The sequence below is a fragment of the Ranitomeya variabilis genome, chromosome 4 (genome assembly GCF_051348905.1).
Source record: "Ranitomeya variabilis isolate aRanVar5 chromosome 4, aRanVar5.hap1, whole genome shotgun sequence".
NCBI classification, from domain to species: domain Eukaryota; kingdom Metazoa; phylum Chordata; class Amphibia; order Anura; family Dendrobatidae; genus Ranitomeya; species Ranitomeya variabilis.
The window spans coordinates 435,541,672-435,560,335 of NC_135235.1; the positions used below are offsets into that span (position 1 = coordinate 435,541,672).

General features: G+C 46.8%; 1 protein-coding gene across 1 annotated transcript; it reads left to right on the forward strand.

Moving 5' to 3' along the window:
• Window positions 1-9,920: 9,920 nt before the first annotated feature.
• Window positions 9,921-11,787, forward strand: NOG (noggin). Its single transcript, XM_077257597.1, has one exon. It carries the CDS (start codon window positions 10,588-10,590, stop codon window positions 11,257-11,259), a length of 672 nt encoding a protein of 223 aa, XP_077113712.1. The 5' UTR covers window positions 9,921-10,587; the 3' UTR covers window positions 11,260-11,787.
• The last annotated feature ends 6,877 nt before the right edge of the window (window positions 11,788-18,664 follow it).

The following is an 18,664-nucleotide window of genomic DNA, read 5'->3' on the forward strand; positions in this document are numbered from 1 at the left end:
ATGTCCGCCCTATGTGGGACCCTCACCTGCATCGGTTCCACTAATGATAAGTCCGCGCTATGTGGGGCCCTCACCTGCACAGGTTGCACTAATGATATATCCGCCCTATGTGGGGCCCTCACCTGCACAGGTTGCACCAATGATATGTCCACCCTATGTGGGGCCCTCACCTGCACAGGTTGCACTAATGATATGTCCGCCCTATGTGGGACCCTCACCTGCACAGGTTGCACCAATGATATGTCCGCCCTATGTGGGGCCCTCACCTGCACAGGTTGCACCAATGATATATCCGCCCTATGTGGGGCGCTCACCTGCACAGGTTGCACTAATATGTCCGCCCTATGTGGGGCCTTCACCTGCACAGGTTCCATTAAAGATATATCCGCCCAATGTGGGGCCCTCACCTGCACAGGTTCCACTAATGATATGTCCGCCCTATGTGGGACCCTCACCTGCACCGGTTCCACTAATGATAAGTCTGCGCTATGTGGGGCCCTCACCTGCACAGGTTGCACTAATGATATATCCGCCCTATGTGGGGCCCTCACCTGCACAGGTTGCACCAATGATATGTCCACCCTATGTGGGGCCCTCACCTGCACAGGTTCCACTAATGATATGTCCGCCCTATGTGGGACCCTCACCTGCACCGATTCCACTAATGATAAGTCCGTGCTATGTGGGGCCCTCACCTGCACAGGTTGCACTAATGATATATCCGCCCTATGTGGGGCCCTCACCTGCACAGGTTGCACTAATGATATATCCGCCCTATGTGGGGCCCTCACCTGCACAGGTTGCACCAATGATATGTCCGCCCTATGTGGGGCCCTCACCTGCACAGGTTGCACTAATGATATGTCCGCCCTATGTGGGGCCCTCACCTGCACAGGTTGCAGCAATGATATGTCCGCCCTATGTGGGGCCCTCACCAGCACAGGTTGCACCAATGATATGTCCGCCCTATGTGGGGCCCTCACCTGCACAGGTTGCACCAATGATATGTCCGCCCTATGTGGGGCCCTCACTTGCACAGGTTGCACCAATGATATGTCCGCGCTATGTGGGGCCCTCACCTGCACAGGTTGCACCAATGATATGTCCGCGCTATGTGGGGCCCTCACCTGCACAGGTTGCACCAATGATATGTCCACTCTATGTGGGGCCCTCACCTGCACAGGTTGCACCAATGATATGTCCGCGCTATGTGGGGCCCTCACCTGCACAGGTTGCACTAATGATATATCCGCCCTATGTGGGGCCCTCACCTGCACAGGTTGCACTAATGATATGTCCGCCCTATGTGGGACCCTCACCTGCACAGGTTGCACAAATGATATGTCCACCCTATGTGGGGCGCTCACCTGCACAGGTTGCACTAATGATATGTCCGCCCTATGTGGGGCCCTCACCTGCACAGGTTCCACTATTGATAAGTCCGCGCTATGTGGGGCCCTCACCTGCACAGGTTGCACTAATGATATATCCGCCCTATGTGGGGCCCTCACCTGCACAGGTTGCACTAATGATATGTCCGCCCTATGTGGGGCCCTCACCTGCACAGGTTCCACTAATGATATGTCCGCCCTATGTGGGACCCTCACCTGCACAGGTTGCACCAATGATATGTCCACCCTATGTGGGGCGCTCACCTGCACAGGTTGCACTAATGATATGTCCGCCCTATGTGGGGCCATCACCTGCACAGGTTCCACTATTGATAAGTCCGCGCTATGTGGGGCCCTCACCTGCACAGGTTGCACTAATGATATGTCCACCCTATGTGGGGCGCTCACCAGCACAGGTTGCACTAATGATATGTCCGCCCTATGTGGGGCCATCACCTGCACAGGTTCCACTATTGATAAGTCCGCGCTATGTGGGGCCCTCACCTGCACAGGTTCCACTAATGATATATCCGCCCTATGTGGGGCCCTCACCTGCACAGGTTGCACCAATGATATGTCCGCGCTATGTGGGGCCCTCACCTGCACAGGTTGCACCAATGATATGTCCGCGCTATGTGGGGCCCTCACCTGCACAGGTTGCACCAATGATATGTCCACTCTATGTGGGGCGCTCACCTGCACAGGTTGCACCAATGATATGTCCACGCTATGTGGGGCCCTCACCTGCACAGGTTGCACTAATGATATATCTGCCCTATGTGGGGCCCTCACCTGCACAGGTTGCACTAATGATATGTCCGCCCTATGTGGGACCCTCACCTGCACAGGTTGCACCAATGATATGTCCACCCTATGTGGGGCGCTCACCTGCACAGGTTGCACTAATGATATGTCCGCCCTATGTGGGGCCCTCACCTGCACAGGTTGCACTAATGATATGTCCGCCCTATGTGGGGCCCTCACCTGCACAGGTTCCACTATTGATAAGTCCGAGCTATGTGGGGCCCTCACCTGCACAGGTTGCACTAATGATATATCCGCCCTATGTGGGGCGCTCACCTGCACAGGTTGCACTAATGATATGTCCGCCCTATGTGGGGCCCTCACCTGCACAGGTTCCACTAATGATATGTCCGCCCTATGTGGGGCCCTCACCTGCACAGGTTGCACCAATGATATGTCCACCCTATGTGGGGCGCTCACCTGCACAGGTTGCACCAATGATATGTCCGCCCTATGTGGGGCCCTCACCTGCACAGGTTCCACTAATGAGAAGTCAGCGCTATGTGGGGCCCTCACCTGCACAGGTTGCACTAATGATATGTCCACCCTATGTGGGGCCCTCACCTGCACAGGTTGCACCAATGATATGTCCGCCCTATGTGGGGCCCTCACCAGCACAGGTTGCACTAATGATATATCCGCCCTATGTGGGGCCCTCACCTGCACAGGTTCCACTAATGATAAGTCCACGCTATGTGGGGCCCTCAATTGCACAGGTTGCACTAATGATATGTCCGCCCTATGTGGGGCCCTCACCTGCACAGGTTGCACTAATGATATGTCCGCCCTATGTGGGGCCCTCACCTGCACAGGTTCCACTAATGATAAGTCCGCGCTATGTGGGGCCCTCACCTGCACAGGTTGCACTAATGATATGTCCGCCCTATGTTGGGCCCTCACCAGCACAGGTTGCACTAATGATATGTCCGCCCTATGCGGGGCCCTCACCTGCACAGGTTGCACTAATGATATATCCGCCCTATGTGGGGCCCTCACCTGCACAGGTTCCACTAATGATAAGTACGCGCTATGTGGGGCCCTCACCTGCACAGGTTGCACTAATGATATGTCCGCCCTATGTGGGGCCTCCACCTGCACAGGTTCCATTAATGATATGTCCGCCCTATGTGGGACCCTCACCTGCATCGGTTCCACTAATGATAAGTCCGCGCTATGTGGGGCCCTCACCTGCACAGGTTGCACTAATGATATATCCGCCCTATGTGGGGCCCTCACCTGCACAGGTTGCACCAATGATATGTCCACCCTATGTGGGGCCCTCACCTGCACAGGTTGCACCAATGATATGTCCGCCCTATGTGGGACCCTCACCTGCACAGGTTGCACCAATGATATGTCCGCCCTATGTGGGGCCCTCACCTGCACAGGTTGCACCAATGATATATCCGCCCTATGTGGGGCGCTCACCTGCACAGGTTGCACTAATGATATGTCCGCCCTATGTGGGGCCCTCACCTGCACAGGTTCCACTAATGATATATCCGCCCAATGTGGGGCCCTCACCTGCACAGGTTCCACTAATGATATGTCCGCCCTATGTGGGACCCTCACCTGCACCGGTTCCACTAATGATAAGTCTGCGCTATGTGGGGCCCTCACCTGCACAGGTTGCACTAATGATATATCCGCCCTATGTGGGGCCCTCACCTGCACAGGTTGCACCAATGATATGTCCACCCTATGTGGGGCCCTCACCTGCACAGGTTCCACTAATGATATGTCCGCCCTATGTGGGACCCTCACCTGCACCGATTCCACTAATGATAAGTCCGTGCTATGTGGGGCCCTCACCTGCACAGGTTGCACTAATGATATATCCGCCCTATGTGGGGCCCTCACCTGCACAGGTTGCACCAATGATATGTCCGCCCTATGTGGGGCCCTCACCTGCACAGGTTGCACTAATGATATGTCCGCCCTATGTGGGGCCCTCACCTGCACAGGTTGCAGCAATGATATGTCCGCCCTATGTGGGGCCCTCACCAGCACAGGTTGCACCAATGATATGTCCGCCCTATGTGGGGCCCTCACCTGCACAGGTTGCACCAATGATATGTCCGCCCTATGTGGGGCCCTCACCTGCACAGGTTGCACCAATGATATGTCCGCGCTATGTGGGGCCCTCACCTGCACAGGTTGCACCAATGATATGTCCGCGCTATGTGGGGCCCTCACCTGCACAGGTTGCACCAATGATATGTCCACTCTATGTGGGGCGCTCACCTGCACAGGTTGCACCAATGATATGTCCGCGCTATGTGGGGCCCTCACCTGCACAGGTTGCACTAATGATATATCCGCCCTATGTGGGGCCCTCACCTGCACAGGTTGCACTAATGATATGTCCGCCCTATGTGGGACCCTCACCTGCACAGGTTGCACCAATGATATGTCCACCCTATGTGGGGCGCTCACCTGCACTGGTTGCACTAATGATATGTCCGCCCTATGTGGGGCCCTCACCTGCACAGGTTCCACTATTGATAAGTCCGCGCTATGTGGGGCCCTCACCTGCACAGGTTGCACTAATGATATATCCGCCCTATGTGGGGCCCTCACCTGCACAGGTTGCACTAATGATATGTCCGCCCTATGTGGGGCCCTCACCTGCACAGGTTCCACTAATGATATGTCCGCCCTATGTGGGACCCTCACCTGCACAGGTTGCACCAATGATATGTCCACCCTATGTGGGGCGCTCACCTGCACAGGTTGCACTAATGATATGTCCGCCCTATGTGGGGCCATCACCTGCACAGGTTCCACTATTGATAAGTCCGCGCTATGTGGGGCCCTCACCTGCACAGGTTGCACTAATGATATGTCCACCCTATGTGGGGCGCTCACCAGCACAGGTTGCACTAATGATATGTCCGCCCTATGTGGGGCCATCACCTGCACAGGTTCCACTATTGATAAGTCCGCGCTATGTGGGGCCCTCACCTGCACAGGTTCCACTAATGATATATCCGCCCTATGTGGGGCCCTCACCTGCACAGGTTGCACTAATGATAAGTCCGCGCTATGTGGGGCGCTCACCTGCACATGTTGCACTAATGATATGTCCTCCCTATGTGGGGCCCTCACCTGCACAGGTTCCACTAATGATATGTCCGCCCTATGTGGGGCCCTCACCTGCACAGGTTGCACTAATGATATATCCGCCCTATGTGGGGCCCTCACCTGCACAGGTTGCACTAATGATAAGTCCGCGCTATGTGGGGCGCTCACCAGCACAGGTTGCACTAATGATATGTCCACCCTATGTGGGGCGCTCACCTGCACAGGTTCCACTAATGATATGTCCGCCCTATGTGGGGCCCTCACCTGCACAGGTTCCACTAATGATATGTCCGCCCTATGTGGGGCCCTCACCTGCACAGGTTGCACTAATGATATGTCCGCCCTATGTGGGGCCCTCACCTGCACAGGTTCCACTAATGATAAGTCCGCCCTATGTGGGGCCCTCATCTGCACAGGTTGCACTATTGATAAGTCCGCGCTATGTGGGGCGCTCACCAGCACAGGTTCCACTATTGATAAGTCCGCGCTATGTGGGGCCCTCACCTGCACAGGTTGCACTAATGATATGTCCGCCCTATGTGGGGCCATCACCTGCACAGGTTCCACTAATGATATGTCCGCCCTATGTGGGGCCCTCACCTGCACAGGTTGCACCAATGATATGTCCACCCTATGTGGGGCGCTCACCTGCACAGGTTGCACCAATGATATGTCCGCCCTATGTGGGGCCCTCACCTGCACAGGTTCCACTAATGAGAAGTCAGCGCTATGTGGGGCCCTCACCTGCACAGGTTGCACTAATGATATGTCCACCCTATGTGGGGCCCTCACCTGCACAGGTTGCACCAATGATATGTCCGCCCTATGTGGGGCCCTCACCAGCACAGGTTGCACTAATGATATATCCGCCCTATGTGGGGCCCTCACCTGCACAGGTTCCACTAATGATAAGTCCACGCTATGTGGGGCCCTCACCTGCACAGGTTGCACTAATGATATGTCCGCCCTATGTGGGGCCCTCACCTGCACAGGTTCCATTAATGATATGTCCGCCCTATGTGGGGCCCTCACCTGCACAGGTTGCACTAATGATATGTCCGCCCTATGTGGGGCCCTCACCTGCACAGGTTCCACTAATGATAAGTCCGCGCTATGTGGGGCCCTCACCTGCACAGGTTGCACTAATGATATGTCCGCCCTATGTTGGGCCCTCACCAGCACAGGTTGCACTAATGATATGTCCGCCCTATGCGGGGCCCTCACCTGCACAGGTTGCACTAATGATATATCCGCCCTATGTGGGGCCCTCACCTGCACAGGTTCCACTAATGATATGTCCGCCCTATGTGGGACCCTCACCTGCACCGATTCCACTAATGATAAGTCCGTGCTATGTGGGGCCCTCACCTGCACAGGTTGCACTAATGATATATCCGCCCTATGTGGGGCCCTCACCTGCACAGGTTGCACTAATGATATATCCGCCCTATGTGGGGCCCTCACCTGCACAGGTTGCACCAATGATATGTCCGCCCTATGTGGGGCCCTCACCTGCACAGGTTGCACTAATGATATGTCCGCCCTATGTGGGGCCCTCACCTGCACAGGTTGCAGCAATGATATGTCCGCCCTATGTGGGGCCCTCACCAGCACAGGTTGCACCAATGATATGTCCACTCTATGTGGGGCGCTCACCTGCACAGGTTGCACCAATGATATGTCCGCGCTATGTGGGGCCCTCACCTGCACAGGTTGCACTAATGATATATCCGCCCTATGTGGGGCCCTCACCTGCACAGGTTGCACTAATGATATGTCCGCCCTATGTGGGACCCTCACCTGCACAGGTTGCACCAATGATATGTCCACCCTATGTGGGGCGCTCACCTGCACAGGTTGCACTAATGATATGTCCGCCCTATGTGGGGCCCTCACCTGCACAGGTTCCACTATTGATAAGTCCGCGCTATGTGGGGCCCTCACCTGCACAGGTTGCACTAATGATATATCCGCCCTATGTGGGGCCCTCACCTGCACAGGTTGCACTAATGATATGTCCGCCCTATGTGGGGCCCTCACCTGCACAGGTTCCACTAATGATATGTCCGCCCTATGTGGGACCCTCACCTGCACAGGTTGCACCAATGATATGTCCACCCTATGTGGGGCGCTCACCTGCACAGGTTGCACTAATGATATGTCCGCCCTATGTGGGGCCCTCACCTGCACAGGTTCCACTAATGATATGTCCGCCCTATGTGGGGCCCTCACCTGCACAGGTTGCACTAATGATATGTCCGCCCTATGTGGGGCCCTCACCTGCACAGGTTCCACTAATGATAAGTCCGCCCTATGTGGGGCGCTCACCTGCACAGGTTCCACTAATGATATGTCCGCCCTATGTGGGGCCCTCACCTGCACAGGTTGCACTAATGATATGTCCGCCCTATGTGGGGCCCTCATCTGCACAGGTTGCACTATTGATAAGTCCGCGCTATGTGGGGCGCTCACCAGCACAGGTTCCACTATTGATAAGTCCGCGCTATGTGGGGCCCTCACCTGCACAGGTTGCACCAGTGATATATTATTATTATTTATTTATATAGCACCATTAATTTTATGGTGCTGTACATGAGAAAGGGGTTATATACAGGGTATAGATATCATTTACAGTACACAAATTTATGATGACAGACTGGTACAGAGGGGAGAGGACCCTGTCCTTGCGGACTTATCTGATATATCCGCCCTATGTGGGGTGCTCACCTGCACAGGGGTCCTCTGGGGTATTACCGCTTCCTCCGTGGGCCAGTCCGAGCCCACCCGGGTGCTGTGGGTATAATTCAGACATAATATGTGACTGTATGATGGAGAGAGGGCAGAGTGTGGGACAGGACAGCTGGCTGCACTACACACTATGTTGGTGCTACATGTAAGTAATCACCAGGCAGGGAGGGATCCTGGGAAGGCTGGTGACAAGCCCGGTGGGTCCCAGCACCAGACACCACACATTGTGACAAGGTGACAGCCAGGCTGGAATTATTCTCTCAGAATGTTCCATAATTCCAGTTTAGAGAGAGCCGACAACAAATCAATATCTGGTGCTGGTTAATGGGAGGACAAGTGAGCGCCCTGCCGCTCCCGAGCTCTGTGAGGCCGGGGAATATTACCTCATAAATCCTACCGAGATCACAAACTCCCGGGACAGCTTTATTGGCATTGCTCGCAGTAAGCGGGGCTCGGCAAGGCTGCAGCCCGGGAGCCTGGGGAGTGAGGGGTTAAGCCGAGGTGCCAGTGTGATGCCCGCAGCAGAGGAGGGCGCGGGATGATGTGTGTGATCGCCGCGGGAAGCCCATATTAACCAACTTTCACCAAAGAATTTATTGCACAGGCGAGAAGTGTGTGGACAATGTGTGGAGCCTGCAGCTCTGTCCACCCGTGATATATGGAGCGGAGAGAGGCTCGAAGACAAACACGCAGCATCCTGGCTCCACAAGGCTCCGGCACAGGCGCCCTCATAAAAGCCAACATAAACAGTGATCAGCCGCCCTCCAATGGAGGAGACCCATGCCCGGGATGGGCCAGGACGACAGCAGGCACATGGGCTGTGGGGGTGGGGGGCACAGACACGGCTGCTTGCTCTGGAAATGAATCTATCTAGCCACCTATCTATCTATCATCTATCTATCTATCTATCTATCTATCTATCTATCTATCTATCTATTATCTATCTATCTATTATCTATCTATCTATCATCTATCTATCTATCTATCATCTATCTATCTATCTATCTATCATCTATCTATTATCTATCTATCATCTATCTATCTATCTATCTATCTATCTATCTATCTATCATCTATCTATTATCTATCATCTATCTATCTATCTATCTATCTATCTATCTATCTATCTATCTATCTATCTATCATCTATCTATTATCTATCTATCATATATCTATCTATCTATCTATCTATCTATCTATCTATCTATCATATATAGATATATCTATATCTATTATCTATCTATCTATCATCTGTCTATTATCTATCAATCTATCATCTATCTAATATCTATCAATCTATCTATTATCTATCTTGCTATCTATCATCTATGTATCGTTCTATCATATATATATTTATATCTCTATTATCTATTATCTATCTATCTATCTATCTATCTATCTATCTATCTATCATCTATCTATATATTATCTATCTATCTATCTATCTATCTATCTATATATTATCTATCTATCTATCTATCTATCTATCTATCTATCTATCTATCATCTATCTATATATTATCTATCTATCTATATATTATCTATCTATCTATCTATTTATCTATCTATCTCATAGCTATCTATCTATCTATCTATCTATCTATCTATCTATCTATCTATCTATCTATCTCTTATATTTATATTTTAATCCATGAATCGCTCTCTCATATCTATTTGTATAGCACATTATTTATCTATAAATCTTTCTTACTTTGTGTTTTTCTCTCTCTTTAGTTTCTTGCTGTTGGGAATTCCTCCACTTTTGCTCTCAGCAGTGATTCCACCAGTCTGTGCCATTTTGGGTCCATTCTATAAGTGGGCTTGTAGCTGGAGACCCCCGTACTCTGCGCCCTCCATACACGCGCTACTAGTGCGTGGTACAGGAGCAGAGCAGTCCCAGCCGAGCGTGTCCTGGGGAGCACAGCCACCAGCAGAGGGCGACAGACACCGGGTCCCACTGGCTGCAGCCCGCAGAGACTGGGCACCACCGACACCCCCCTATCCACCATTCAAGTGAAAGAGGGAGGTGTCAGTGAAGCAACCAACCATGACCACAGGCCATCACACTACTTAAACCTGCATGACATCACAGCCCTATGGATCCCGGCTAATAAATCCAAAGTAGCCAGAGGGACTGGGACAGAGCTGTGCACTCCGGCAGCAGGGCAGCAGTGCAGGAGCTGGCAGGAGCCCCCATGTGCACAGCTGAGGATTGCCTGTGCTGCATGGACTGTGTGTCATTACTATCATCCTCATCATTCTCATCCTACCTCCCCTATTATCCTCTCTTGGAGAAACTGAGTCCCTGGTTACCATGGTGATCCAGCTGAAAGTGGAGAATATTTAACAAGGGGGAGGCTGGAGCCAGCAGGCAGACAAACTGGTGCCATCAGGACTGGAGAAGAGACAAGACTTGAGCTGCTTGTGCTGGACTGCAATGAGAGGGGGGGGACCATCTAACTTCTCCAAAGCCCCCTCATCCCTTCTTCTGATGCATCATTTATGATCTGTGCCCAGAGAGGATAGCCCAGGTCACTGAGTTCTTGCAGCTCTGTGCAGCATGGATCATCACTCCCAGTGCCTTGTGACTATATATGCCCTAGTGGTTTTCTTGGGACTCAGAATAGACCAAGCTGGCTGCCAGCATTACCTACACATCAGACCAGCTCCTAGTGAAAAGCTACCCCTGGTGGATCTTATTGAACATCCGGACCCTATATTCGATCCCAAGGAAAAGGATCTTAATGAGACTGAGCTGAGGACTCTCTTGGGTGGCCACTTTGACCCTAACTTCATGGCCATCAACTTGCCTGAGGAGAGACTAGGAGTAGAGGACCTGGCAGAGCTTGACCTACTCCTAAGGCTGAAGCCCTCTGGGGCAATGCCAGCTGAAATCAAGGGACTGGAGTTTTATGAGGGTCTCCAAGGAAAGAAGCACAGACTGAGTAAGAAGCTGAGAAGGAAGCTTCAGATGTGGCTCTGGTCCCAAACCTTCTGTCCTGTCCTATACACGTGGAATGACTTGGGCATCAGATTTTGGCCCCGATACATGAAAGTGGGCAGCTGCTACACTAAGAGGTCTTGTTCTGTACCAGAGGGGATGGTTTGTAAAGTTTCCAAGTCCATGCATCTGACCATCTTAAGGTGGAGATGTCAACGCAGGCTAAACCAGCGCTGCACGTGGATACCCATACAGTACCCCATCATATCTGAGTGCAAGTGCTCCTGCTAGGACTCCATGGACCTCAGTAAAGAGCTGGCTTTAATGGTTAATGTTGTATGCACTGTAATATGTAGGAATGTATATGTATGTATATATGGTACCAGTTTAAATTACTATTAAAAGGTCAGTATTATTCTTTTAAATAACCAGTGTCTACTGCATTTTCCAAGGCAATTTATCTGGTTCAAGTTCTACTTTTTATTTTATAATTATTATTATTATTATTTGACTAATGTATCTGTATTTATATACAAAGAGCACTTCGCATCGCGAAGCAATTTTTTTTTGTTTTAAATTTATTTTTTAATTATTTTAATACTTTATTCCAGATGCTATTTCCATTATTTGGGAAAATACCTTGATGGACCTCAGATTAAAAAAAAAAAGACTTTTCAGCTACTGTATATACAGAGAACACATTTTTTTTGGGAGTCAGAAATCTTGTAAATGAAGACTATCTGCTATTTATTCTTTTATTTTTATCTCTTTGTAGTAAAGAAACAGTGCAGATTAGAATTAAACCACTAAAATATTCAACCTTGGCATTCTTCCCTTATGTCCTACATGTGTTCCTATCAGGGTATGCTGTTTTTAACTGTTCTAACACTATGATAGCACTTTTTTTTGGAGGGGAGTGAGTGTGGCAGTGTGGGAGGGTGACAGATGTAGCAGTGCCGAGTTTGTTATTTAGCACTTTTTCATTGTTATGTTACATGGGACTGCTGGTAAATTCAGTGCGTGTTTTGTTTAGGGAAAATTTGATAGTAATGCAGCCTTAAAGAGTTAAAGACAGCTCAGACTTCAGCTCTGCTACATCTGTATATATTGCTGCCCAGCTTGTAATTTATGGGATGGTGTCTTGTTTCTTGCCTGGTAGACACTGGAGTGAGTGAGTCGTGTGTACTTGCTGAGGGCAGAGTTGTAAAGGAGGAGGGAAAGGGCTAAGCCTCCCTAGTGTCTCTGGTTTTGTACTGCCTGACATTGCCTTTAGAAAGAACACGTGTCTTTCACACCTACAATTGTGGTATGGCAGTGTTGAAACTTGACTCTTTGTCAAGACAGAGCCTCCCAGTTGAAATGCACACAACTTGCTGGCACTTATGTTCCTGCTTTCTGCTCTCATGTCTGTGTGTTCCCTGCTTTGACAACCTTTCCAAACCCCCCCCCCCCAAAAAAAAAAATGACATCTAAAAATACAAATATTGTATAGTCACGTCGCTGAGCTGATTCTGTCAACTTCATGTACGTTACTGAAAATAGGCATGCAGATAATTCCAAAAATGTATCTATAAAAAAAAGTTCTGAATGACTAATTCAGCTCTGCTACATGTGCAAAAAGCCAAGATCTGCTCCTTCTAGGCTTCTTAGATTTAGCTAACATACGAAACCTAGAAGCAAAATGAACACATACCCTGCCGTAAGTAAGTAAAAAGTAATAGTACATATAAATAATAAAGGGCACCTGGTAAACACTGTTGTTAATTAAAAAAAATGTAAAAGTAATCCCACCAGGGACAAGGTGTACCCCAATTGGGACGGTCCAATCCACTAGTATGAAAGCCTCACCGAGTGTCAGAGAACCTCACAGTAGATGGGACCAATACGTTGTATACCAACTTATGCCAAGCTTTTCGGTTTTCCTAGTGGCCAATATGTAGATGGACTGGACATGAAAGTCTTCTTGAAAAGGTGTCATCTCTAGTAATCCCCTCAGGGCAAGACCTCTTTATCTGCTCTTTGATTAATGGCATAAGTGACATGAACAGAGGGACACTCAGAGTTGTCACCCAATTGTAAAGCCATTATGTAAAGTCAACAGTGACACCTATGTTACAAACAGATCAAGTGATATACAGTACTGAGGTGGTCAGGTGATTTATACTATTGGCATGAGCAGACTGACTGCAGCAATCATGTGGCTCAGATTTACTTATTACAGCATGAAATCATTCAAATTGCTGTAGATTAGCTATTAAAGCACGTTACTGTGTTATTCTCGAATATATTCCTATCATACGCTTTACCTCGCATAGAGGGTTCAGCAGAAGCTAAAGTGTTGAAATATATGATGCTGTTTGTATAGCTGTAGCAGAGCTCAAGTCTTGAAATTTAGTAGGATCCCCCTTCTCCTAAATCAATTGTTTCAAATGTCAAAAATAGGTTTTCTACAGCGACTCTACATATACCAATCTCTGATATGCTATACCAACCATCATCACTACGTATACCAATCTCTGCTATACTATACCAACCATCATCACTACGTATACCAATCTCTGCGATGCTATACCTACCATCATCACTATGTATACCAATCTCTGCTATTCTATACCTACCATCATCACTACGTATACCAATCTCTGCGATGCTATACCTACCATCATCACTATGTATACCAATCTCTGCTATTCTATACCTACCATCATCACTACGTATACCAATCTCTGCTATTCTATACCTACCATCATCACTACGTATACCAATCTCTTCTATGCTATACCTACCATCATCACTAAATATACCAATCTCTGCTATTCTATACCTACCATCATCACTACGTATACCAATCTCTGCTATTCTATACCTACCATCATCACTACGTATACCAATCTCTTCTATGCTATACCTACCATCATCACTATGTATACCAATCTCTGCTATACTATACCAACCATCATCACTACGTATACCAATCTCTGATATACTATACCTACCATTATCACTAAATATACCAATCTCTGATATGCTATACCTACCATCATCACTACGTATACCAATCTCTGCTATACTATACCTACCATCATCACTACGTATACCAATCTCTGCTATACTATACCTACCATCATCACTACATATACCAATCTCTGATATGCTATACCTACCATCATCACTACGTATACCAATCTATGCTATGCTATACTTACCAGCATCACTACGTATACCAATCTCTGATATGCTAAACTTACCATCATCACTACGTATACCAATTTCTGCTATACTATACCTACCATCATCACTACATATACCAATCTCTGCTATGCTATACTTACCAGCATCACTACTTATACCAATCTCTGCTATGCTATACGTACCAGCATCACTACGTATACCAATCTCTGCTATACTATACCTACCATCATCACTACATATACCAATCTCTGATAAGCTATACCTACCATCATCACTACTTATACCAATCTCTGCTATACTATACCTACCATCATCACTACATATACCAATCTCTGATAAGCTATACCTACCATCATCACTACATATACCAATCTCTGCTATTCTATACCTACCGTCATCACTACGTGTATCAATCTCTGATATGCTATACTTACCAGCTTCACTACGTATACCAATCTCTGCTATGCTATACCTACCATCATTACTACATATACCAATCTCTGCTATACTATACCTACCATCATCACTATATATACCAATCTCTGATAAGCTATACCTACCATCATCACTACATATACCAATCTTTGCTATGCTATACTTACCAGCATCACTACGTATACCAATCTCTGCTATACTATACCTACCATCATCACTACATATACCAATCTCTGCTATTCTATACCTACTGTCATCACTACGTATATCAATCTCTGATATGCTATACTTACCAGCTTCACTACGTATACCAATCTCTGCTATGCTATACCTACCATCATTACTACATATACCAATCTCTGCTATACTATACCTACCATCATCACTACATATACCAATCTCTGCTATTCTATACCTACTGTCATCACTACGTATATCAATCTCTGATATGCTATACTTACCAGCTTCACTATGTATACCAATCTCTGCTATACTATACCTACCATCATCACTACATATACCAATCTCTGCTATATTATACCTACCATCATTTTTCGTAAGTCAGAATGATAGGTATATAAAGAAGGAATAGGGAACAGGAAAAGTCAGCTCACCATTTGCAGTCTCTTTCCAAGAATGAGTTCCACACACGGAGCCGCCTGGGCGTGCAAGTTCCAAAGAATGAAAAATAAAGGTACCCCAGCGTAGAAAAATATAAAACTTTGTCTTAAATGGAAAAAATGCATAAAAATAGGCACAATGCGGACAACATATAGATCTCAGAGAGCTACCAACTGATGTATTTCGACACTCCGGTCTTAACCATGATTAAGACCGGAGTGTCAAAAAGCATCGGTTGGTAGCTCTCTGAGATGTATATGTTGTCCGCATTGTGCCTGTTTTTATGAATTTTTTTCATTAAAGACCAAATTTTATATTTTTCTATGCCGGAGTACCTTTTTTTCCTTCATTCTTTAGAATATGTATCTCCCCAAACTATAGGGACAAATATAAATGACATGCACACACTCAACAATTATAGAATGTCAAGGGTCATTGCTTTACATTGACAGCTTGCAGGGACTATGCGAATGGTTATATATTAGGGCTCACTTATTTCTTTGCCTATTGCAAACTAATGCAAAAAATGATAAGAAATCACCTGCAACCTTCTAATAAAACCTTATAGCGTTGATATTCATGTATGATGGAAACACATGGCTGCTCCTGTCCACAACAGAGCACAACCCCATGAGCTGCCTTGTACGGGAACAGTTAAATAAAAGCGGGCACATTTATTAACTTTAGTATGGATGAAGATCTGCATTATCCCTCCTTACAACAAAACATCCTGCCCACTCTGAGAATTCATTGTAAAAGGATTAAAAGTTTAAATGCCTTTCATTTTATTTTTTTTTTCATGTAATCTTGTGTGGCGCCTGGATGAGATGCTCAACATTTGAAATATTCCTAATGTGTCTCCAGGCTAGCAAACATAACCCTAATTTATTTCAGGAAGAAAGAGGATATTCAGGTATTTGGGTTTGTAAACTAGCAGTATTATGTATATTTGTTAGCCTCTGACAAATGCCCAAATAGCATTAAAATCAACCATTCATCACATATGAATTTATGCAAAAAAAAAAAACCCCACTGTGTTTGTGGCCAAGACTTTTTTTTTAGTTTTTTTTCTACACACTGAGTTTTCACTTGCAAAAAAAAAAAAAAGTTTATTTAAAAAGCCAAAAGCAAGAGTTTTCTTTACTGGTAAACATGAACATTATATGAACAGAAGTATTTGCAACTGGGACTTGGGCCAAAAAGACTAAATGTCAACAAATGTAGCCCAGGGGTTGACTGTGTGACAGGGCTACACTCTCTCCCCCTGTTGACATATAATATTAAAGCAATTTGCTCACCATGGAACACTGGCTGCACATAGACCTAGTGCACAGTGTCCCTCTGTGTCACCTCAGGGTGACTCTGGCTAATTAGAAGAGGTCCCTTGTGAAAAACAGAAAGCTTGATGTGACTCCTGAAAACAAGCTTTTTTGTTTCAACACTCTGCAAATTAATGTAACCAGGCACAGTTACTAGTGATTAGAAAAACATACTTGAGGGAATTAATTACTTTCTGAATACACTTACACTATGGGAACCAGTGTCAGTCAAGACCTTCCTCCAGCGGCTGCAAAAATTGGAATGACAAGCCTCGTTTGGGTGTAAAAGGTCCAGAAAGGCATGTTTGTAAACACCAAATATGAAACAAGACAAAGCAAAAGGAACAAACAAAAATGGTATAACTGTGCTGAGTATTATTGTTAGTATTATTATCACAGTAGTAAGGAAAGTGACAATTATTTTGAAAAAATATTTAATTTTAGTAATTTTACAGTATTGTGCTTCTTCTTCATGGTCTAGTTTGTCCAAGGGTCTCCAAAATAGGTGTCTCATAGGGATGAGCAGATCCTTGGAAGTTAGGGTTCGACCAAACTTTAGTGCAAAGTTTGGTTCAGGTACCGAAACTGTACCTGAACTTTAGCCAGAACCTAAACTTAATAAAAGTTAATTGGGACCGGATCTTTGGTGTGGTAAAAAATCTCTCTCTCGGGAACTCAGGTACACTAAAACGGACTTCCTGGAGAAGTCTGTGTACAGAGTTCAGCACCGAATACCTAGGTACAAACCCTTCACAGTTCAGGTTCGCTCATCTCCAGTGTCTCATCTTTGGTGCACTGTTTTTAGCCACAGTCACACATTTCTGCAAGGAAACTGTGCTTGAGTGGTGGAAAAAATACCCTGACATAGGACTAATTAAGTTTTTCTTGTATGTGTGCTATTCGTGATTTTCATGGCTAGCACCCGTATATATGAGAGTCCATGGGTAGGTCACATTTCTGAGTTTTTCCTCAGACCTAGTTGTCTGCATAAAAGCACGGAAACTATTTTGATATTGATCTGAGTGTCAGAAAAAACTCTCTAATGCAAGTTTATGGATCCAAGAAAAAAAGTAGAACATTTCTCGGATGCCGTCCATATGCTGTCCGTTTTTTATGGACTGATTGATAGGAGAAGCTTGAGAAACTTCTTTTCCCCCAGGCAATGAGGTCTAAGGGGTAAGGTTTCTCCTTGTGGAAAGTGACATACCAGCTCTGACTTGTCAAGGTAAGGAGGCTTATTCGCCGTGCCTGCGAATTGAGATACTGATTTGGCTTTTATCCTAAGTCATATTGCAAGACTCATTAAAGGACTGCTTGTGACTTGTAGGATCGCTGCTTCCAACAGGTGGCGCTATAGAGTTCAAGTCCTCTTTTTCTCTGAAAAGGCAATTTGCATATTAAATTTCCCAGAGGAGCATTGCACGGCGAATAAGCCTCCTTACCTTGACAAGCCAGAGCTGGTATGTCACTCTCCACAAGGAGAAACATTACCCCTTAGACCCCAGTCCAGAGCCTCTCACCTAGCCAAATCAGTTCTCATGCTTCGCAGTGACGAGGGCCAACAGCCCGAAACACCGTGTCTGCGAATTGAGATACTGATTTGGCTTTTATCCTAAGTCATATTGCCCGACTCGTTAAAGGGTTGATTGTGACTTGTAGGATCGCTACTTCCAACAGGTGGCGCTATAGAGTTTAAGTCCTCTTTTTCTCAGAAGAGGCAATTTGCATATGCAAAGTTGGGAGGATTTTTAGGGGGGAAAGTTGAGCAACAATATTTGTGTCGGCTATGATGATGTATGTATTTTCAACTGCCAAGCATTATCCTATACAGCTCATCATTGTAAGACTCATCGTTTTAAAAAGTTTTTGATATGCCACAGTTGAGGTTGTGAATGGTGGGTAAATGATGTCTGCCTAATCTTTGAAGAGGGAGAATAGCTGTTTCTAGCTTCCAGCTATTTTCTCCACAGGTACTTACTTCAAATTTTGATTATAGAATCTTACCAAATGACTTAGTCTTTCAATACATACTTAGGGAGTTAAGATAAATCAGTTTGCAGTCACCCACGTGGTTGTATAGAAGTAGAACATTGGGGATATAGTTGTAGATTCATTTTCCAGATGCAGAT